This window comes from Cimex lectularius, unplaced genomic scaffold (genome assembly GCF_000648675.2).
Source record: "Cimex lectularius strain Harlan isolate CLEC.00 unplaced genomic scaffold, Clec_2.1 scaffold207, whole genome shotgun sequence".
Taxonomy (NCBI): Eukaryota; Metazoa; Arthropoda; class Insecta; order Hemiptera; family Cimicidae; genus Cimex; species Cimex lectularius.
In genome coordinates this window covers 164,859-187,108 of record NW_019392835.1, presented here as the reverse complement: position 1 = coordinate 187,108, position 22,250 = coordinate 164,859, and the positions used below count along the sequence as shown (strand labels likewise).

The 22,250-nt window shown below is 36.8% G+C and overlaps 3 protein-coding genes across 6 annotated transcripts; 2 read left to right on the top strand and 1 right to left on the bottom strand.

Moving 5' to 3' along the window:
* Window positions 1-2,993: 2,993 nt before the first annotated feature.
* LOC106667151 (cathepsin O-like) lies at window positions 2,994-5,887 on the bottom strand. Its single transcript, XM_014394877.2, has 7 exons — window positions 5,536-5,887; window positions 4,071-4,309; window positions 3,878-4,013; window positions 3,673-3,821; window positions 3,542-3,583; window positions 3,217-3,485; window positions 2,994-3,144 (listed from the first exon to the last, which is right to left on the bottom strand). The coding sequence occupies exons 1-7, from the start codon at window positions 5,722-5,724 to the stop codon at window positions 3,104-3,106; spliced, it is 1,065 nt and encodes a 354-aa protein (XP_014250363.1). The 5' UTR covers window positions 5,725-5,887; the 3' UTR covers window positions 2,994-3,103.
* A 3,575-nt stretch (window positions 5,888-9,462) lies between these two features.
* On the top strand, window positions 9,463-15,419 carry LOC106667235 (patatin-like phospholipase domain-containing protein 3). Of its 2 annotated transcripts, none has more exons than XM_014395062.2 (13): window positions 9,463-9,670; window positions 9,752-9,816; window positions 10,090-10,255; window positions 10,309-10,421; window positions 10,665-10,784; window positions 10,854-11,126; window positions 11,184-11,360; window positions 11,420-11,595; window positions 13,034-13,179; window positions 13,253-13,322; window positions 13,394-13,565; window positions 13,728-13,854; window positions 15,123-15,419. In XM_014395062.2, exons 3-13 carry the CDS (start codon window positions 10,096-10,098, stop codon window positions 15,308-15,310), a joined length of 1,722 nt encoding a protein of 573 aa, XP_014250548.1. In that variant the 5' UTR covers window positions 9,463-9,670; window positions 9,752-9,816; window positions 10,090-10,095; the 3' UTR covers window positions 15,311-15,419. The 2 variants fall into 2 exon arrangements, with proteins under 2 accessions (XP_014250548.1, XP_014250549.1); XM_014395063.2 differs by having other exon boundaries at window positions 15,128-15,277.
* Window positions 15,420-17,591: 2,172 nt separating this feature from the next.
* LOC106667214 (DNA repair protein complementing XP-A cells homolog) lies at window positions 17,592-22,151 on the top strand. Of its 3 annotated transcripts, none has more exons than XM_014395034.2 (7): window positions 17,592-17,945; window positions 19,619-19,718; window positions 19,785-19,918; window positions 19,978-20,143; window positions 20,206-20,323; window positions 20,548-20,689; window positions 21,878-22,151. In XM_014395034.2, the coding sequence occupies exons 1-7, from the start codon at window positions 17,833-17,835 to the stop codon at window positions 21,960-21,962; spliced, it is 858 nt and encodes a 285-aa protein (XP_014250520.1). In that variant the 5' UTR covers window positions 17,592-17,832; the 3' UTR covers window positions 21,963-22,151. The 3 variants fall into 3 exon arrangements, with proteins under 3 accessions (XP_014250520.1, XP_024084347.1, XP_014250521.1); XM_024228579.1 differs by having other exon boundaries at window positions 17,593-17,945; window positions 20,548-20,603; window positions 21,878-21,967; XM_014395035.2 differs by lacking the exon at window positions 20,548-20,689 and having other exon boundaries at window positions 17,594-17,945.
* The last annotated feature ends 99 nt before the right edge of the window (window positions 22,152-22,250 follow it).

Here is a 22,250-nt window from a genome sequence, read left to right as displayed (position 1 = left end):
ACAGGATCTATTGTACTTATTGAGAATCTTGAGCAGCAAGGGAAATTTTTTTTCTCTGGACTCCTGGTCATTCAGGCATCCCTGGCAATGAGGAGAGCAGATAAGGCTGCCAAGGAGGCAGTTGGAGATGGAAACCTTGTTGTGGAGGCAAGGATGACCTCATTGCGCCCTTTAGGGAGAAAATATATTTACAATGGCAAAAAACCTGGCATTCAGTTACAAGCAACATGCTTCGTGAAATCAAGTCTACCACATAGGCTTGGCCTTTATCGTTTAGGTCGAACAAAAGGGAGGAGGTTGTATTGAGTAGGTTGAGAGTAGGACATTGCCGGACCACCAAGGGTCACTTAATGGCCAGTGACCCTTGTATGCTGAGCATGCAATGAAATAATAACAACAAAACATGTTTTACTATCATATCATCATATCACATATATCATGACTTCAGAAAATTTTATTCTCTCCCGAATACGCTGTATGAAATATTAGTGGACAACCAAGAAAGTATTGTCAAATTATTCAGCTTCTTGACAGCAGCAAACTTAAAAATAAAATATTGATTACCTTTGGGGGTTCTTGTCCCTTTGGAGAAAAAAAAATACACGATGACGCCTTCATCTAACGGCTGGAGGATCGAGGATATGTTATTGGAAAGGATCAAATGATTTTGAAACATTTCGGTTTTACAGATTTTCCGAACATTAATGGTTTCAACTTTTCCAAACCATCCATGCCAACAAAATGGTTATCCACTCTTTGCCACTCTTGCCGCCAGGATATTTCTCTCCTTTGTAGCACATGGAGCGATCGGGGAGGCATTTAAAAAATAGTAAGGCGTCATCAGCATTAAATACATTTTTGGTCTCGTACTGGTCGTTCATTTCTTTTGATTTTCCACTCGTGACAAAGTTCGATCGAAATCCCCTCTGTGTTTTCTAAATTTAATGCTGTGGCGTTTCTTATACTGATCAAACCACCCGAACCACCCGTTACTCGCCCGAAAATTGTCGCTCGAGATTCCTAATTTTACAAAGAATGCTTTTTCTCTCATAATTGGAATTTCTAGCCTGATTAAACTATTTAATTAATGCTTTCTCCAACTTCGATAACTTTTTTGAAGTGCATCCTTGTGCTGTTGTTATCGGCTGTGTCGATTGCTTTTTCATTATTAAGAATCGATGCTATTGTCGATGGCGGGACGTCATAACGACGCGACACGTCAATTCGTTTTTCACCACGTTTTATTGCTGTTATGGTTTCTTTTATCATTTTAACACAGAGTGGTTTTCCCTTGGGTTTTTTGATGGCGTCCACCTTGATTTTGTGGATCTCCATAATAAGATTATGAGGTAAATGAAATAAATTTTCTTGTACCATCTTCAGTGACTTTTTTCATATGAAATGGTTTAACGGTTTTTACATTGATAGAAGTTCAAAAGTAGATGTCTGGCTGACTATGGACTTGGCGAGTCGTCTGTCAAGAAGGTGTCATAGTAAAGGCTGAATCGATTTTTACATGTTTTGTCTTGACTCAGTGGCATCGGATGTAATATCCTGGAAAGATCCAACACTGGTCAGAATAGACGATGTACATGACATGGAGCTCGAGCCATCTTTAACATGGAAAACCGTATCACTCTATTCATACGTTTAGTTGATATTTTAACGTTAAAATACGAATTATAAGAAATAAAATCCGAGGTGACTGAAATGCATTGGCTTTATATGATATAAGTAGATTCTTTCAAGGGACCAACACTTTCGTACGGTATTTCGGGATATGAAATATCCACATTCACTGTACTTGGTAAAGGAGTATCGCTTCTTTTTTTAACAGTTTTTATTCTTGTTTTCTACCCTAGGCACTTCTATCTGGGTGGTTTATGCCAGGTAAAGAAGGTTGTTAGCGAGTTAATGGACGGGTCGGGAGAGAGAACCCGTGAGGGGCGAGAGCGGGAGGGTGTGTACACGAATTTGAATGTCCATTCCGACAGCATTTCTTTCTCACCAACCACGACCATTGTGAGAACTCGTAAATAATCATTCAAGAAGTCGGCAGAGTTGGATGAGTAACAGGTCATTTAAATTATTGCTATGGTTCTGCATAAGCCTCAAATTTCCATGTTTGGCTATGAGGGGTCAATAGTTGTGGGTGGGGTGAGGAAGATGTACTGTCTTGTCTGNAACTCTCCCTCTCTCTCTCTCTCTCTCTCTCTCTCTCTCTCTCTCTCTCTCTCTCTCTCTCTCCTCACTCTTTCCTCTCTCTCTCTCTCAAACACACACACGCATACACACACTCTCCTCCTCTAATACCCTAACCTTCCCTAACCCTATTACACCCCAGACTAACCTACTCCGTCTCTAGTCCTAATCTAACCTAACCTAACGTGTCCCTAACGCTAAACACCCTCACCTAATCGGACACGTCCCCAACCCCAACCCTACACTAGCCTAACCTACCCCAAATCCTAGCCATAATCCAACGTAACCAAATCTGTCTCTAACGCTCACATTAATATTAAACCTAACCTTAACACCCCGGTAACGTGAAAATGATCACGCAAAAAAGTTTTTGTGTCCCGTTCAAAAATATAATAAATTCCAGAGAACACTGAGGTACAACCCCCCACAAGACCTAGGATGCAACCAACAAAAGAGTAGGACAACTACAAAGATATTTGGGACCAAAATGTGTTTTGTCCGTGAAAGCTTTATGCAGGAGTCTGGACAGAACTGGAACTGTTTGGCAAACCATCGGAATATCCAGCTTTTAAAAGTGATCAGAAAAATTATCACGTTGCTAACCTCATTATCCATAACGACCTCGAAATTCTTTTTTGTCAACAGACTGATTACCTCGTCTAAAAGTTCAATACCAAGCTTTCGATCCATCCTACACCAAGAACCAATCGTTGGTTGGTTTTTTTTAACACTTCTCCTACGGGTACAGTGCCATGTTAATGTTGCGGCCGGAAGAGAAAAAAACATATGCTCGCATTAATATGTATTTTTTATGTGTACAGGGTAAAAATAGATTATTTATTTTAAAAAATTATTATTGCTTTGAAGTTTTTATTTGTATCTTACTTTTCGCTTTCACTGCTTACGTGATAACATCCAATGATGTTATTTCAGATGCGATACCTGAAAGAAAACCTGTTGTTATGTTGTTGTTTTCTAATGAAAAATAATACATCAGGGATTGACTTGTCTTACCACAAACATTGGCTCCGATTGCAACTCTCACGTAGCCCTTTTCACCGAAATACTTGCCCCAGGAATTTTTCACGATGTAATGCGGCAAAGAGGATGTCAGGTCGTAGCCAACTATTTGAACAGCGTGGTTAAGTTTATCCAACGCGCCATCGCAATGAGACTCGATTACACCTCCGAGGTAAAACTGCCAGCTTAGAGCGTTCACGGCAGCAGCCACCGGTCCATGGAGGGCTAACATTTTCAACAGTTTCTCTTCTTTTCCTACCAGGCTGTTGCCATTCAATTAGGATTCACTATAAAATGAATTAATTTGCATCCTACTTACTAATCGCAGGTATAGTCTGCTATTCTTATTCCATAGTCAGACCTAAAATAGAACTCATTTTTTCAAATAATTAGTTTCAATGTTATTTATGAGTTATACTCGAGTTTCAAAATGTTCATCCTTTAACCTACTTTTTGACTATACAGGCATTGTCCTTTAACAAAAGAGGGTAATCTAATTCCGACACCACTTTTATATTATTTTCGTCGAGCCATTCAACCAATGAGCATGGATCCCCTCCGACGCATCCCATATTTCCATTTCTTGCACAATCTATCATCTGGTAAAAAAGTGGTAATTAACAAACCGAAAGATTTTTATATTTTAAGCCGTTACTTGTTGGACGCTAAGGGTCGGCAAGACGCCTGTTTTGATAGCGGCTATGGACTCGATAACTCCAACAGTGCTGAAAGCCCAGCAAGCTCCGCAGAGCTTTTGGTCTTTAACCGAGTTCACCACGTTCTTATTCCTCCTGAAAAACACATCCAAGTTAGATTCGGTTTCGTTTCGCTTTGTCTGTGAATTTTACCAATCAACGACATTCGGAAGGTCGACGTCGATGGCTCTCTTGATACGTTGAGCGGTGACGTTATCGTGGTGGTGGTGATGGTAATGTGTATGCTTATGGATTTTCGCATGGCTGCGCCCCCTGAGATACTTCTTGGAAAAGTCTTTGCTCAAAATATCAGCAAATTGTGTTATCCCGTAGAGAGCTGATAACTCTGATGTTCTGCCATTGTTCCATTCTTTTGTAAGTTTAACAGCATTCTGAAAGAATACATGTTAGAGGATAAAGATAATATATAAGACTATTAAGGAAACTATTATTCTCAGTAACATTTAATTAGGAAATCATGTCAATGGAGAGTTTGATCATCTCCAATCTTCCAGGTCAACTGTACCGGTGGTGTAATTGTCATTGCGACGAGATTACCCATGGCACAGTTTTCATTGTGAGAGGGTCCCAATGGCGACGTTGTCATACTGACGAGATAACCAATGGAACAGTTTTCATTGTGAGAGGGCCCCAGTGATCACCAAAGGAACAATTTTCATTATGCGAGAGCCCTAGTGGTGTAATTGTCATTGCGACGAGATTACCAATTGCACAGGTTTCATTGTGAGAGGTTCCCAGTGATCACCAATGGCACAGTTTTCATTATGAGAGGGTCCCAATGGCGACGTTGTCATACTGACGAGATAACCAATGGAACAGTTTTCATTGTGAGAGGGCCCCAGTGATCACCAAAGGAACAGTTTTCATTATGAGAGAGTCCTAGTGGTGTAATTGTCATTGTGACGAGATTACCAATTGCACAGGTTTCATTGTGAGAGGTTCCCAGTGATCACCAATGGCACAGTTTTCATTATGCGAGGGTCCCAGTGGCGAATTTGTCATTCTGACGAGATCACCAATTGCACTGTTTTCATTGTGAGAGGACCCCGATAGCGAAGTTGTCAAAGTGACGAGATTACCAATGGCACTGTTTTCTTTGTGAGAGGGCCCCATTAGCGACATTTTCACTGTGACGAGATTACCAATGGCGCAGCAAATATCCTAATTTTAATTTTTAATAAAATTCAATAACGTTAGTAAAAGGAAATATCACAACTACTACTTATTGTTTACGAAAGTACCCCAAATTTTTACTGTCTAACTATAAAAAATAAATTTTATCTATGTTCAATCAAATATTTGCGCTTGTCTAAACAACGAAACCAAGGGTGGTGTTCGCTTAAAATACAAATTTTCTTGCATATTTAGTACCACTAAACAACAAAATCCACTAATAAAATAAACTGTTATCTTATTCCTTTATTATTTACGATTTGCATTATGATGAAATATATATTTTTATTAACTGAATTTGGTGTATAGGATAAAAATGATAGGGTACTTCGAATTTCTTTAAAGTTGCAGCAAATTCGAAATGTATGGGTTTAATTATGAAAACAGACGAGCCGCAAGGGACCCCACGTTACGTAACGTTTACCTTAAAAGCGTCCAGCCTCGATTTGTATTCCTCGCTCTCTTCTGTGTAATTTCTTCTGTACTTTTTCAAGAAGGAGGCGAAGAGATGCTCCTCACTCTCCTCGTTTCTCACGGTCAGTGTGAATCTAAGGGCGAGAAAGCAGAGCCCGGCGAATACGAGGATCGAAAACCAAAACTTCCATTTCTCCATTGGTTCGGAACGAGGACTGAGCCCCGTACGGACGATATATACAAAACCCCTCTCTCAGAACCTGTCGCGATACCCTCGTCGACCCTTCGGTTGAAGCCGTTCGATCAATTTGTAACTTAACACAGGCAAAAAAGTCCACCCAATTGATTTTTTCATTTTTTCGATCAAAGAAAATTCTGCCCTTAAACACACTTAATCCTTAATCCAAAACAAGGATAAAGGAATTTTCAATGTTTACTTTTTACGGAATTTAAAATGTTTATTCAGTCTCATTTGAATTCTGAAACAATAAACTGTTTATTTTCATCTTTGTTTTCATAATTTCAATTTTTAAACTTAAAAATGCCACTTAGTGCTGAGGATGTCGCGCGTGGTGTGGCACTTATGGATGATGGATGTTCCATCAGGTATGCGGCTATTGCCATCGGAGTTCCCTACAAAACACTGTGAGACGCCGTTAGACGTTTTCGAGAAACTAAGTCCTACCATCGAAGGCCAATTCTGGACGCCCCAGGGTAACAGAGCCACAGGATGACCGTTTTTTGACTTTGAGAATTTTGCAAAACCGGCACCTTACTCTTGTTCAAGCGATTCATCAGCTCCAGGAAGTTCGAGATGTCCAAATTTCTGAACCCACTGCTCGACGAAGATTAAATCAATATGGACTTATGGCTTTTCGCCCCGTTCGAGCACCAGAATCGTCCAGAACACACAGAGTTGCACAGCTCCCATTTGCTACAGAACAACCATTGGTCTTTAGACGTTTGGTCTGCTGTAGTTGTTACAGATGAGTGTAGATTTGCTCTACGATCTCCAGAAGGGCGTGAAAGAGTGTGGAGAAGGCGAAATGGAAGATTCGACGATTGTAATTTTTCCCAGATCCAACCTTTTCGACATAACTCAGTGGGAATTTCAATGGAGAGTCGCACGGAGTTGGTTGTTGTTCGTGGAGGGTCTTTGACGGCCACTCGCTATGTGGATGAAATTTTGGAACATCAGGCGTTGCCTTTTCTCGATGAAATCAGTGACAATCTTATTCTAATGCACGATAATGCCCGTCCATGTCGCTTGGATAGTACAAAGGTACCTTCAACAGCATAACACCAGGGTCTTAGTCTGGCCAGCCCGTTCTTCAGACTTGAACCCCATCGACCCCCAATTTATGAGATAACCCCAAAGACGAATAAGTGCTCGTCCATCACTTCCTGACACACTCCACGATCTTGATAGGACTCTGCGTGAAGAATGGGCTAACCTCTAGCCAAGAGCGTAAATATACGCGATATTGAAATGTTAATTAAAAACCTAATTAAAACTAATTTTATCTGTGCGTCTTGTTTTTATTTTTTTAAATTTTTTAATTTTTATTTTCCTTAGCAATTTACTGTTTGTTTTTTTTACTTTTGAAGACAAAAACTCAATTATTAACCTTTAAAAAACGTGAAACTTTGATTAATATATACAAATCAAGTTATGTTACAAGTGGGTGGAATTTTTTGCCTCTGTCAGTGTATATACTTTATATATACTTTTTATAATTAGAGCAAGTACTTTAATTTGCACCTGATAGACAACTACTAATTAATTTTAACTACCACAGGCTGGAGTAACATACGATGCAAAAATAGAAAAATGGGCAAGTTTAATGTAATAAATATGGGAAATTGTATAATCTGATGTTGAAAAGTTGCTCTGAACACCTAAGGTTAAAAGGCAAAAAAATCAGTACAGCAACGAACTACAACATACTACGCCTGCTCCATAGAATTCTCTCGGAACCACATATTTTCGACAAGTCACTTAAGTATTTGTTAGGAAAAAATGTTGGTTGTGGATAGGACTACAGACACGATATTAGTAGCTTCTAAAATGCATTCCCAACGATAGGTAGGCGATTTATAGGTCGAGGAATTGTCAGTTGGTTTGTTAGTATTGTGGATCATGAAGACAATTACCAAAGATATTTTAATTTTTGGTGGACATTTGGAGGCCGTCGGAGACCGTGATGACGGTGTAGAAGAGTGGGATGGTATTGTAGCCGATTAACTAGTTGTGTAGATAATTAGGTAGTTAGGTAGTGAGCGGTGACTGCCTGTGGTTAACTAGTTACCTACTCTATACTACTGCTTCAACAATGGTTTCGCATTCCACGGCGAATGAGGTTGCAGCAGCTCTGTATATAGGCAGGAGCTGAACCTAAACAGTGCAGGCTCGTGGACGAGATTTCAACAACTCACACTAATGGAGCAAGCCGGCAGCACTGGCTATACAGCAACAGGATACTCCAGCATGATCACCTAACAGCCGACCTGGCTGCCTGCTGCACGAGGTCCTTCGCTTCCTACCGAATCTACCGACTCCCGCTGCAACATCCGGCTCATCAACGTCAGGCTATGGACTTCAAATAACGACCCCCAAAATCCCCGGTCACTAATATCGCCTTGAGATGAAGAATGTTAAAGTAGATCATAGTCCTTACTCTTGGTTCTGGTTGAGACCTTTACTTCTCCAGGAGGTCTTTGGTGGTGGGATAAAGGGAGAGGAATCACATTAGTTCAAGTTGTTCCAGTACGTGTTCGGTGTTGAGAGTCTTACATGCCACCCTAACCGTACCACAAAAGAGCTGAAATTTGAATATTCCTTGCCGAATAATTGACCATTGTAGCTTAATCCAGTGTTATGAATCGAGGTTAGCATTAAGTTGAAAACAGCCCTTGGGCGTCTTGAGAATAATTTCCTGTATCATCGCATCTCAAATGTTCCTTTACTATCCAGGCGCCTGATTGGGATACAGGTTTATCCGGACGACAATCATTTAAGGATGTTTATTCATTATATCGTACTCTAACAATAGTTTCAGTCGAGGAAATGCGGAGACCAAAATGTCGCACTATCCACGTGACTATGCGCTAGTATCCACATGATATTGAGTACCGTTTGAGGAGGGCTTTAGTTACCCAAGATTTCACTTCTTTATTTAACATAGCTGAAGTAAAATGGATTTGGTTCTATGAGTTGTTCCAAGGCCCAATAGTTTAACAAGTATATATGCTACCTCGTTGCCTACAATTCCCCATGACCTGGGCCCGACTTTAGCGTTAGGCTATTTTGCCGAAAAAAGCCTTTAGAGCTGTCTGGCTGTCTGAAAGAATTAGTATTGTTGCACCTTTGTTGACAGGTTTCTGTGGCTGACAGTTCATCTTGAAAAATGGCCGTGAGGGGTTGACGGCCATGTGGTGCTCGAAGTTAGTTTTTTCTAGGTATTTAATCAGTTCCAGACAATTTTTGTCGTAATTTCGTAGGCTGCCTAGCTGTCTGAAAGAATTAGTATGTTGCACCTTTGTTGACAAGTTTCTGAGGCTGACAGTTCGTTTTGGAAGTTGGCCGTGGGGGCTGAGAGCCATGTGCTGCTCAAAGTTAGTTTTTTCTGGATATTTAGACAATTTCAGACAATTTTTTTCGTAATTGCGTAGGTTTGCAATGGTTAGGGATGGCCCTGGGGGCTGAGGGTCATGTGGCATTCAAAGTTAGGCTTCTTTACGCCCATGCCCGTACTATTTCTCATCTTTGAGCCGTCGGTGTACCATAGAAGAGCTCCAAGTTTGTCTTCTTCTACTTTACCTTTTCCAATCAGTTCTAGCTATTCTAAACTCAATTATCCTTCCGAAAGATATCAAAACGGAGTCTTAGACTTTTTAGAACGCACAATCCTGATGGTGGGGAAGACAAACAAGCGTCATTGAAGTGGGGACATGTTCCGTCATAGTCGGTTCTGCCGTCGAGGCCGTTCCATCAGATCCAACGGAGGTCGAGTTTGCAACCTCCGTCTTGCCACTTTTTGAACATCGTACATTGAAAACATCTTCAACTGCATACTTGCCTTTTTTACGAAACCTGCTGATCTCTCCACACAGGGCTGACTGACGCCCTTCTGGGAGAAAGCCAGGTGAGACTTTCATTTACTGTCACGCTTAAAAAGTAAAAACTACCCAAAAACTATTCAATTTTTCTTTTGTTTTTGTTGCAGTTTTTGACAATCGGATTAAATCTAGTGGGAAAAAACAAAACTTGGCCTCGTTTTTGTGAGAAAACGTAAAAGTTACCAGTTATTTTGCCCATGACGTTTCATTATTATCGTTTAAAAATCACAATTTTGATATCCTCTCTAGCTTTTTAAATAGACAAACGAACTTTTAAAAAGCCTTACATTTATCAGATAGACATTGTGTATATAGAAAAATGTCAAAATAAAAATATAAACAAATATGTCAATATATTTCTTTTTCTAACTGATTATTGTATATTGTTTCCTATGACCAATGTCATCTTCAATCCTTATCATGTGATCTTAATTGTTTTAAACAGTGTACCATGAATTTGTCATTCGCCGGGTGTGGGTTTTTGGGGATTTATCATATTGGAGTCGGAGTCTGCCTTCAGAAGTATGCACCGCATTTGTTACTACATAAGATATCAGGAGCTTCTGCCGGTGCGATCGCTGCATGTTGTCTTTTATGCGACCTTCCTATTGGTACGTTTTCTTGTATGTTGATTTTTTTTTTATTAACCCATTTTTTTTCTTAGGGGTTGTTGCTAGTGATATGCTTAATCTAATAAGAGAGGCGAGACATAGGACGTTAGGACCGTTCAGTCCTTGCTGTAACGTTCAAGAATATCTTTCAAACAATCTTAACAAGGTAAAGTTTTCTTTCGACAGTAATAAATCATCGAACTAGGGGACTGCGGTGGCCAAGTGGTTAGGGCATCCGATGATTTGCCATGTTAGCAGTTCGAATCCTGGCCTAGCCCAAGGATTTTAATTGAAATGAAGCTGTAACAAATAGAATTACTTTTACTTTTAAATTGTCAGACTCTCTGGTCGTGGGTTTGATTCCCACACTTAGAAATAAAAAATTGTTTTATTTTTAATATTTTTTCAGGTCTTACCAGATGATGCGCATTTAAAGGTAAATGGAAAATTACACATTTCTTTAACGAGGATTTCCGATGGAAAGAACGTCCTGGTTTCTCAATTCGACAGTAAAGACGATCTCTTGCAGGTTAGCCTTAATCACGGTCTTATAGTATTTAATTTTTATTTGTATTGATTTAATTATTGTCCACCATAGGCTTTACTTGCTAGTGCGTTCGTTCCGGTGTTCTCTGGTTTCTTTCCACCTATGTTCCATGGCGAGCGATACATAGACGGTGGATTCAGTGATAACCTTCCAACGCTTGATGAAAATACCATAACTGTCAGCCCTTTTTGTGGTGAAACAGATATTTGCCCAAGAGATTTTTCATCACAATTATTCCATGTCAATTTCGCTAATACCAGTATTGAATTATCGAAACAAAACGTGTATCGTTTTGCCAGGATACTTTGGCCCCCAAGAGTCGAGGTGTGTTTACAATGTGATCCATATTTAAGAAAACCTTTCAACGATTCCTCTTTTTAGATTCTATCTAAACTATGCAAACAAGGTTTCGACGACGCTTTGAGATTTCTTCAGAGGAACAATTTAATAAATTGTACCCATTGTGTAGCGGTTCAATCGACGTTTGTCCTTTCGGAAGCTGTAAGCGAAAATTCGGAGTATGATCCGCAATGTTTAGACTGTGAACTTCACAGACAGGTGATGTATTGTATTCCTGATGGACATTGAAAAGTTAGTAATTCTTAATTCATTGTTAGGAGGCTTCGCGAGCGAATTTACCCGACACGATAGTAGGAGTGTTCCAAGACGCGATCGATTCTGCAAACAAGGGATTCTACAATTGGATGCTGTCGCACAGAGGGATGAAATTAATGACACTTTTAAGCCTTCCTTATGCCATTCCGCTTGATTTAGCGATGGCAACCCTAAAAAAGTAAATTTACATTTTCTTCTTTAATGCCTAGAACTAACAATATTGTAATCTCAGTTGTGTTTATTGTATCCAGATAAGCTGGAAATTTGTTTTCTTAGGGCTGAGAGGTATCTAAAACAAAGCATTTCAATGTTTAATTAAATTTAATATTTAATTATCTTGTAGATAAATAAAAGATGAAAAATTCTTATGGATATAATCAATAATGCGTACTTCTAATACAATTTTGTCAATTCAACTTTAAATTTCATAATTACAAATAAGTTATCAATAGAAAGTTATGAATGAATAATGCAATCAAATTCCGAGAGGGCTGATAGTCGAACTGTCATCAGTGTTTGTTTATAAGAAAGTATCTGAATATGGCTAAGCTGATTAGCCATTTATGGCCTTGTTTTGATATTAACAAAATAATTAAGGTTTTTTACCTTTGAATTTAAAGTACCATAATTAACTAGAAAATCTACATTTAAAATTGTGTATTACATAAGTAATAAGAGGGGGGAATCATACATTTTACAGATTTTTCTTAAGATTTGCAACAGCAGATATAATATATATAAAAAAAGCCAAATACTAAGGAGTCAAATCAAGGCTATTGATATTCAAATGGATATGTGTGGGATACACATTTTTTTCTCACCAATTGTGTATTAGAGAGCAGTACGCATGGGTTAGATTAGGTAGGGTAAGAGGCAGGGACAGGTTAGGTTAGGTTGTTTAGGGTTAGGGATAAGGCTAAGTTATGTATGTGTAGGGAGGGTTAGGTTAGATGACCATTATGTGAGTTCAAAGTGCACTTCATGAATATGTTTTTAGGCTGGATACACAAATTTTTTGGTCAATTTTGCTTTACCAGGGGTGGGTGTGGGTAAGGGTTATGGCTAGGGCAGTTTAGGTTATGTATGGTTAGGCTCAGGCTAGGTTATGAATGTTCAGGGATGGTTAGGTTAGATGACCATTGCAAAAAGTTTTCTGTGATACTGAGAAAATATGTAAACTCACTTTCTACTCAAAGTAGAATGTTTTACATGAGTTTGTTTTTGGGCTGGATAAACAAATTTTTTATTGACCCTTTCACATTATGAGGGAGTGCACATTAAGTTGTTGAACCAACACAGGTTTACTTGCTGGGTCTGTCCCCACTCGCATCTGTTTTGAGTTATTCAAGCACGAGGTTCCTCACTGAAGATGGCGCAATGCTGAAACACGTTTGAATAACGCAAAAAATACGCGAGTGGAGAAGACCCTGTAAGTAACCCTGTGACAGTTGAACATGAGTTCACTGGCTCACAGACCAATACCCATCACCAACTCGAGTGCACATTATTTGGGTTAGGGTTAGGTTACACATCCATAATTCAACGTTTTTCTGTAAACTGAACAATAAAGGCATATGGAAGTTTTATTGTAAACACGTTTTTTTGTTTTTTTTAAGGGTTATAACACTGTTACCATCCATGAGTGAAAGTTTGAGGTTAATCTACCAGTTTTGTAGCAGCGTAATAATGTATATGGTGCACCGTACATCACAAGATCATTATGACCCATCAAACATAACCTGTCAAATGGAATATACTGGATGTAAGAAACGTTTCTATCTATCTACCAACCATTTCTTATGTATTTGAAATTTATTTGTGAAATTTAATTTTAGTAGGGTATGATGATGACATGTCACAGTTGTATGAGAAAGGGCTCAATTTTAAACTCCACATCGATGAAAGGTTAACATTATGATATGCTCATGGTTTTTTCATTTATGAAATTTTATTTATGCGTAACTTTTAACTTGCAGTGAATTAAAAATGGCTACTGATTTAACAACAAATGAAATATTAGCAAGGCGGGATAGCCTGCCAGATGAATTAGAAAATTCTTCTGTTAAAGAGACACTAAAAGACATTTTTCGAGTTACTTCTCATCAAGATGCAATCGTTAAATTCTCCTATATGGATGATGATAATAAGGTAACATAATTTTTCTAAAAGCATGATATATCAAGTTTGGTATTATTGTGCTATTATCTAGTATTACATAATTAAAGACATTTCAAGAAGTGAAATTGTAATTACTTAGCCTGATTTGTATTGTGTTTTAAATAAATATGTACATATTATTTGATTTTTTAGGTCAAAATAACAGAAATTTATGATGTGACAGAGTCCTCCACTTGTTCGGATGGTACAGACAGCGAAGATAAAATTGAAACTATTATTGAAGATGCACAACTATGGGATGGTACACAAATATTCAATCGTAAGTGATGATATATCATTTTGATTATGTACATTTTGTATATAATTAATTCTAAATTTAAACAATTATGGATTGAAAGGATGGCAAATTCATGAAGTGTTTTAACCCCATCTGTCAACAGTGTTTTCATTAGTGATGCCTTTCTGAATTCATTAAGAAACAGGCTTGTTGCACAATATACCAATATAGAAACAGTTTGAGGTGGGGTAAGTATGGCAACTTTGGAAAAGGTAGATCTACTCACAGAAGATAACTGTTAAGTTTTGCATTTTTAAAAGTTGCGAGGAGAACTATTTTTTCCCAGAAGTTATAGACCACTTGGGTTGTGGTGCACAAGGTCATAAAGAGGCTCTTCATCGTAGGATTTGGCAATTAAGTTAAGCAACTTTGCCTTCAAGTTGAAGATCCATTCAAATCACTTAACCTATCCCCAACCTTAACCCTACATAATTGTCCCAAACTCAACCTAATCTAATCTAACTGTCCCCAGCCCTGACTCTACTTAACCTAACCTAACTGGTTCCAACCTATGTGCACTCCCCAAAAAATTTTGTGTACCCAGCCTAAAAACATATTAATGTTAAAAATGAAATAAATAATTAAAGTAATCCCTTGAGATAGCTGTTCAAATGCTCCTTTTGACCCACTGTGCTACCCTACTACTCGATTGTTGCCTTTATCAAATAAGCACCTTAGTTAATCTGAAATTTTGAATATATCTATCAGACCAACAATTTCAATAAGAAATGTTGGATTATTTTGGGCTCTGTTTACTAACTTCCTCAACTCCTCAGTGTCCCAAAGGTAATGAGCTAGCCAACATACTGGTCAGGAGTGGGCCTATAATCAGTATAAACCCTTGCCGCCCCGAACCCTTCTGTAGCCTAACATATTGCTCGTATTAAAAAAAAAGATCCCTAATGAGTCTAAATCCTGGTTGATGTACCAAAGATAAAAATAACTGAAGTGAACGAAATCTCCTTATTAGCCAACCAGATTCTGCTACTAGGGAAGGAAAAACCCAGGCAGTCTACTACACGAGGAACTGGAACCTGATCTACTGACTGGGATACGACTAGTGAATTATTGAAAAATAAATAAATAAAGGGTCATATACATCCATTTAGGCTGAGCTAAAAGAAGCCCTTGCCTTATACCCCAATATTTCTTTTGAGTTTATTTTCACTGTGTAAATTATATAAATTGTACCTTTTTAAACGTATCTCATGTGATTGGTTTACAAATGTTGATAAATTTGTTTGTTTCAGTAAAGTTGCCGTTGAAGGATTCAGAACTTGAAGGGAAAGACATAACATTGACAGATGCAGCAGAATATGCAAAAATGTTTTCAGAACCTGAATCCGAATGGATGAGTAGGGAAAAAGTTGAGGATTTGTTTCTCGACCAATATTTGAATGATCTGCGCCCAGAAAGTGATCAGTCTTTGTTAGAATAAAACTCCACCGTTTGATTTTAACAAACAAAAAATGTATAAATAGTACAAAAGGAAACGATTTTTTTGTATTTCAATTTTTTTCTCATGTATATATTTATTTAATTTACCAGAATTGTATTTTTATTTATGGTCAGTATTTTTAATTGAAAAACAAATTTACATTATATGCCATGGTTCTTAATGAGTGTTAATAAATTAAAAACAAAAACCCTTACAGATAAAATGACAAAACTCGAGCTTATGAGTGTATGAAAGAAATGAAAACCCACGTGGAATTTAAAATTAAAGAACTGTTATGAACTGCTGTGTGTAAAAGTCATCTTTAATAGTACAATAATTCAAAAAATTATGAATCATGACAAAATTTATAATTAAATTATAACGAAACCACAGTATCTTGTTTTGTACAATGTTCTATTTGATATCTTTAATAATACCAATGAATGTAAAATAAAAAATTTTATGTGTATAAAAAGGTTACCACATGGTTATTGTTATAAATTTTTATATATGTAGCATATATTTTGATAGTGTGATCTTAAAAGATGTGATTTTTTTCAACACAAACATGTGATAGTTCCTTATTTCATTTTATATTATTTATTGTAACTATTTAAAAAAAAATAATGATACAATACTTAGCAATGACCTGTGATGTTCGATGCTTTTGCTAATTACATTATTGTTGAACTTTATTAATTTTAACAAAACCTTTAATAATTCAATTTGTATATATATTTATATTAGTTATTTACCAAATTCAATGTTCATGTTTTAGAGTTCAATGTAATTATTGATATTTGTTATTTAGTTAACAAAATTGTGATGAACATTTTTTTAATGTAAATGTAAAATTGAATTTTCAATACCAATAGAGAAATATAATTTATTTCATAACAGAAAGGCATTTCTATTTTTGTCATCCAAGTCAAAGTTGTAAAACAGTTGACCTAAAGGCAATTCACACTCTTTACATGTAGGCAAAATGAACAGAAACAAGTCATGTATATATTTGTCCATTTAATGGGTTTTCCTGATAAACTGGACCTTGCTCTGACCACTACTTCTCTCTTTTGTTGCCAATTGCAGAGGGGGACCTCGAAGGGTCTATTGAGAACAGGGGATGCGTACAATGTTCATGCTCCCTTCAGTGCAGTTTGGAAGATGGTCTGGACTGGGATTTACACTGGAGGATGAATTGGACTCCATATTGTTGAAGGCAACCTCACCGCAGTCCGATATTTCCATGAAATCATCGCGGAATACATCCCTCAAACTAGGGATCTCGTCATGGATTTTCGATTTCTGGATAACAATGCCAGACCTCAAAGCAGAGTTGTTTATCTGTCTTTAGAAAACTTGGGAACTTCCCTCATTTTCTCCAAATCTCCCTCCCATTGAGCACATGTGGGATGTGTTGCAGAGATGCCTTTTCGATCACCATCCACAGCCTATTGACCTGCAACAACTGAGTGCAGTATTGCAACATCTATGGAGTGATATTCCTTATGAAATTAGTGACAACCTTATTAACAGTAATTCACTACTTTCGTGGTCCGCTTGACCAATTAATTAAGGTTTTTTGTTGAGATGAAAAAAAGTTAATGGCACGAGGTCACAATAGCTCAGGTGGTAGAGCTGTGGCGTATCTAGCCAAAGGTCGTGGGTTCGAATCTCTCTCGTGCCATTAACTTTTTTTCATCTCAACTAAAAACCTTAATTAATTGTCACTTATTAACAGTATGCCTAACAGATGCTAGGAGGGTTTAGCTAACAGAGGACATTATACACGGTATTAATTGTTTTAAAAAAATATTGTGTACTATAAACAAAATTATGGAATTAAAACCATTGATTTTGTAATTTTTCAAAATCCCTTAACTAAATTTTCCTTCAGTAAACATAATTTCTAATAAATTTTAATACAATTTATAATAAAAATAAAATAAAAATGCTAGGGAAAGTAAATACTACAAAATTGGCAATATCCCTATTCATTTTTGTACAGTTTATGTCTTATTCGACTGCGACACATTGCCTTGGCTTCCAGCAGACCCGAGCACAGCATCAACTTCTGGGGCCCCTGCCATGATTTTCGAGAAAAAACAAACATTCTATTATAGCCTATTTTATATAAGAAAATAGTTTGTTTTTTTGGTGGATGCGTTGTAAAATTAAATTTTAAGTGTGAAAAGCCTAATGGCTAAACATTACCTAATTCACGTGCACAATATCGACATTGAAAAGTATTGAATTATCGATAGATAAAAAAATGTAAACAAACAAGTTTTGAGTATTCGTAAATCCTAACACAATTAAATGATAATGAGAAAAGCCCTGTCGCCCGTGACTAATTTCAGTCACTGAAACTGAATAAAAGTTGGTCGGACATGAGTACATACTTAAAGCGATACAATCCAATAAAAATGATTACTATTTTCTAAAGTTACGTATCTAATTGGAGAAAACAATACAATTCTAAACGTTTGAAGTGTTGTTGATCAACTTTTGGATTGGTGAGGATGGCTGATGGACCGGTGACTCTGACCAAGGAAGATAAAGAGAGGATAGAGAAAAATCGCCAACAAGCCCTCTCGATACGAATGAAAAAAAGCAGCAAATTCAACAAAGTACCGTGAGTATTATTGTTGATTTATAAAAATTAGTGACAACCTCCTGTTCAAAGTTGGACACTATTCTAATTTGCTGCCTCATAGTGACACTCGAATTCCACTAGATTGTTTTCAGAGTTACTCCCTCAAATAGATTATTTTTCAAGTAGACTTTTTTTTCGAGAGGCTCTCTCGAGTGAACTGTCTTGTGATTAGCTTCCACAAGTTCATTCTCCTTCAAATAGACTGATTCCCTCAAATTGGCTTTCTTCCAAGTGACTGCCTTAAGTTGACTCTTTTCGAACTGCTCTCTCAAATTGACTCTCTTTCAAGTAGGTACTCTTAAAGTGACTCCCTCAAGTTATTTATATTTATGTGGCTCCCTAAAGTTTACACTTTCAGTTAATTTTTTTCGGAGTGACTCTTCAAGTCAACTTTCTTCTTAGTGACTGCTGCAAATTTACTTTCTTTCGAGTGACTCCCTCAAGTGAACTTTCTTCTGAGTGACCCCATCAATTTAGTTTCTTTCCAGTGACTCCCTCAAATTTTTTGTTCAAGTGACTCAATCAAATCAGCTTTCTTATGAGTGACATCCTAAAAATATACTTTCTTTTAAGTGACTCAATCAAGCCAACTTTCTTTGAGACTCCCTCAAATTTAGTTTCTTTTGAGTAACAACCTTAAGTCAACTTTCTTCTGAGTGACTCATTCAAATTTAATTTCTTTCTATTGACTCCCTCAAATTTAGTTTCTTTCAAGATACTCATTCCCTCAAGTCAACTTTCTTTTGAGTGCCTCCCTCAAATTTAGTTTCTTTCCAGTGAATCCCTCAAGTTAACTTTCTTCTGAGTGACTCCTTCAAATTTAGTTTCTTTTGAGTGACTCCCTCGAATTTTGTTTTTATTTTTTTCAAGTGAACTTTCTTCTGAGTGACTCCCTAAAAATTTATTTTCTTTCAAGTGACGAGTGATTGCCACAAATTTAGTTTCTTTTGAGTGACTCCCTGAAGTTAACACTCTTTCAAGTCGAGTGTGTTCAAAGGGATAACACCCTTAAGTTGACTTGTACACAGTGGCTCCCTCACCTTGACAGTCTTCTGAGCGACTGCTTCAATTTTACTCTTTTTCCAGTATGCACTCAAAATCTGACTTCATCAAGTCAACTTTCTTCTATATCACTGCCTCAAATTTACTCTCTCAAATTGACTCTTTTAAGTGACTCCCTAAAATTTACTCTCTTTCAAATAGCTCCCCGAAGTTGACTCTTCCAAGTAGTAGTAGACTTTTTTTCTCTGTGACTGCCTCAAATTGACTTGCTTTCAAGTAGGCACTCTTAAAGTGACTCCCTCAAGCTATTTCTCTTTCTTGTGGCTTCATAAACTAATTCCCTTGAGGGATGACTCCCTCAAATCAACTCCCTACTTGCCCCAAATTGACTCCTTCAAGTCGACTTTTCTATGAGTCGCTTCCTCAAATTGTTTTATTTATTTTATATATATAAAAGCCGCTGGATTCGAACCCGGGACCTTACCTTATAGTGATGAGCGCCGTGTCAATGCCTAAACCATTACGACCATTGACACCCACCCTTGCTTATTCTTGCTTCTTCATTGTACTTCTCTCTACTTATTTCATGTGTTAAAAAAAAAGTTCAATTTGACATTTAAATATATATTTAATAATTTTTTTTTTTCTAGAATTGTTGAAACTATAAAGAAAAACATCATATCCATTAATGGAAATCAATTCCGGGACACCTGCGGTGGCTTTTTAATAGAGGAAACACAAGCAACTCCAGTAAATGTTTAAGCTTCAAAATGTTTGTACATTATAGCTTAAAAAAAACAAAAACATTTTTTTTAGAAAACTACGGAATCTGATGACAATACGTTTGAACTACTAGACATCACAACTCATATCTGCAAAGAATGTCAGAAAGAGTTTTTTGAATCTTATCTTTACAAATATTTTGAGTTTAACGTCTGCGATGGTTGCCGGTAAGTATTTGATTTACATCAAAGTTTTCAAGTTTACATATTTTTTGTTACTTATTCAGGGACAGTGACACGAAGTATTCGCTAATAACACGATCTGATCTCAAAAAAGAGTATTTGCTCAAAGATTGTGACATCGATAAACGAGAGCCACCATTAAAATTCATCAGCAAAAAGAACCCTCATAATCAAATGTGGGGAGATATGAAGTTGTATTTATTACCTCAAGTAATAAAGTCAATTTCGGTGTACATTTTTTAGTGTTTAATCTTGTAAAAAATATTTTTAAGGTTATCGAAAGAGCTATCGAAGTTTGGGGATCGCTTGAAAAGTTGGAAGAAGAGCATTCGGGAAGAGTGCATAAGAGGGTAGAACAAAAGGCCAAAAAATACAACAAAAATCTAAAAGGTTTGTACTGAAAGGTATTTTTTATAATGAAAATCATAATTTTATTTAGAGAGAAAGAGAGAGAAGAGGAAAGAAATAAATACGAAAAAGTTTTCATCACCTATCAAGTTAGACCTGGTTTTAAAGTTTAAAGCGAAAATTGAGTTTACGGTTTATTTGCTCGCCTGCATCATTTTATACAAGTTGTAGAGAGTTTCATTCTTTAATTCACTGATTAATTTCAGATGCAAGACAAGAATTTCAGAAGCGATTTTGTACACTAGCTTCATATTTATCAACTGTGAGATTCCAAGTTACTGTTGTAAAATATTGGTCTTCAGGAAAAAATAACAAAAGGAAATTTCATCAACTTACCTATATTGGCTTGTAAAATAAATTGCATTTTTAAATAATTCAGTTTTAACTCTGTTGCGCTTTGAAGTAATGTTTATTTGTCATTTATTGTTTACATACTCTGAAAATGTGTTATTATTTGTCAATTTTGTTCAATGTCTTACCCTCATCTCACCATACTCACCTGACATCGCTTTTTTATATTTTCACTTATCCCACTTATTAACAGGAAAACTTGATTTTTCATTGAGACTAGGTTTTTGCCGTTTTATGTGATCACTTTGGTGACGCCACTTAACAAGTGTTTTTTCCTTGCATTGCCTGTCATTTCGTTTATTCGAAGGGCCTTTGTAAAGTGGGTCAGAAGGTGTTTAAGAGGTATAAACAAAGAGGGCAAGACCGAACTCGAACTAGTCCATTGACCAGGTTAATAAAAATAAAAATGAACAGAAAGCAATGGTCGACCACCTGAGACTGAATGTCAGAGCCACTCCTTCATAAGGACAATTTTGACTCCGAGGGACTCATTCAAATCCTGTAACCAAGCATTGAAACGGTTTCAATCATAAACACCGCCTGTGATATGTTAAACGAACATCCGGGAAAAATTGTTCATTGTAAGGAAACTGTACTTGACGGTTTTCACATCAAACCCATCTCCTTCGTTCAGACCTAATGGGAATTTTGATCGTGGATGATTCCAAAAGCCGGACTACAACTCAGGTATATATGTTGTGTAATTGAAGAGATTGTAAAGGAGTGCTTTATTACCAACTTCTGACCGACCAAACCAATGATTCTAAGTGTATAATGGGCACAATTGAAGATTGTCCAAAAACCAACGTTGGCTAAATGCAAGGGAATTATTTTCCGTCCTATGACGCTGCTTAGTGCTAGCCATTTATCCTCTAGGGGTGAAATATGCAATATTAAAAAAAATATATAACTGCATGTGTGCCTGTGTCGTTGGGACATTGATTATAATTAAAAACTGAAATTTACAACTTTTAGATCTTGTACACCTATAGTTTTATTTTTATTAACTTCCTATTTTATTTGCTACACCTCATTGAAAAGTAGATATGTAGTTTGTATGCGCAGGCTCGACTGACCAGGTTCAATCAAAGATGAATTGAGACCAATTGAGTCATTAAAATGTTTAATCTACAAATCTCAGTTCACTAGTACAGTTAAATATTTTGTAATTGTGAAATGTTTCAGCTTTAAGAATGTCAGCCAGAAGTTCGCTGTACAATCGTACGAAAGGTCCCAATCACGAGCACAACTTCGGCCCCGAAACGTATAACGAAGATGAAGATAATTATTCAAGATCGTGCATAACTTGCAGTTTTGTTGATACTTATGAAAAAATGTAAAAACCACTCGTCGCACATATTTACTCCTGTACCTTCTGTTTAAATTTAGAGTAGAATTTTTTTTTCACACATTTTGTATACTTTTTTTCCAACAAATATAAAGTTAGGAAGCAATTTAATCAAGTTGTAAATTTATAACTGCCATACTGAATTATGAATAGCATGTAAGTGATTATGAAAGGTCAACACAATAAATTAAAATAAACAACTTTTATCAT

What these genes read in the sequence shown, in the direction of transcription:
- LOC106667214 (XM_014395034.2), top strand. Translation starts at nt 17,833, where the DNA reads ATGGCTGATGGACCGGTGACTCTGACCAAGGAAGATAAAGAGAGGATA. An exon ending in AACGTCTGCGATGGTTGCCG is followed by an intron (nt 19,919 to 19,977) that starts GTAAGTATTTGA and finishes TTACTTATTCAG; the next exon opens with GGACAGTGACACGAAGTATT. An exon ending in AGTTGTATTTATTACCTCAA is followed by an intron (nt 20,144 to 20,205) that starts GTAATAAAGTCA and finishes AATATTTTTAAG; the next exon opens with GTTATCGAAAGAGCTATCGA.
- LOC106667151 (XM_014394877.2), bottom strand. Translation starts at nt 5,724, where the DNA reads ATGGAGAAATGGAAGTTTTGGTTTTCGATCCTCGTATTCGCCGGGCTC. An exon ending in CGAGGCTGGACGCTTTTAAG is followed by an intron (nt 4,310 to 5,535) that starts GTAAACGTTACG and finishes GTATTCTTTCAG; the next exon opens with AATGCTGTTAAACTTACAAA. An exon ending in AATCGGAGCCAATGTTTGTG is followed by an intron (nt 3,145 to 3,216) that starts GTAAGACAAGTC and finishes GTTTTCTTTCAG; the next exon opens with GTATCGCATCTGAAATAACA.
- LOC106667235 (XM_014395062.2), top strand. Translation starts at nt 10,096, where the DNA reads ATGAATTTGTCATTCGCCGGGTGTGGGTTTTTGGGGATTTATCATATT. An exon ending in GCGATGGCAACCCTAAAAAA is followed by an intron (nt 11,596 to 13,033) that starts GTAAATTTACAT and finishes GTTTTTTTTAAG; the next exon opens with GGTTATAACACTGTTACCAT. An exon ending in ATATGGATGATGATAATAAG is followed by an intron (nt 13,566 to 13,727) that starts GTAACATAATTT and finishes TTGATTTTTTAG; the next exon opens with GTCAAAATAACAGAAATTTA.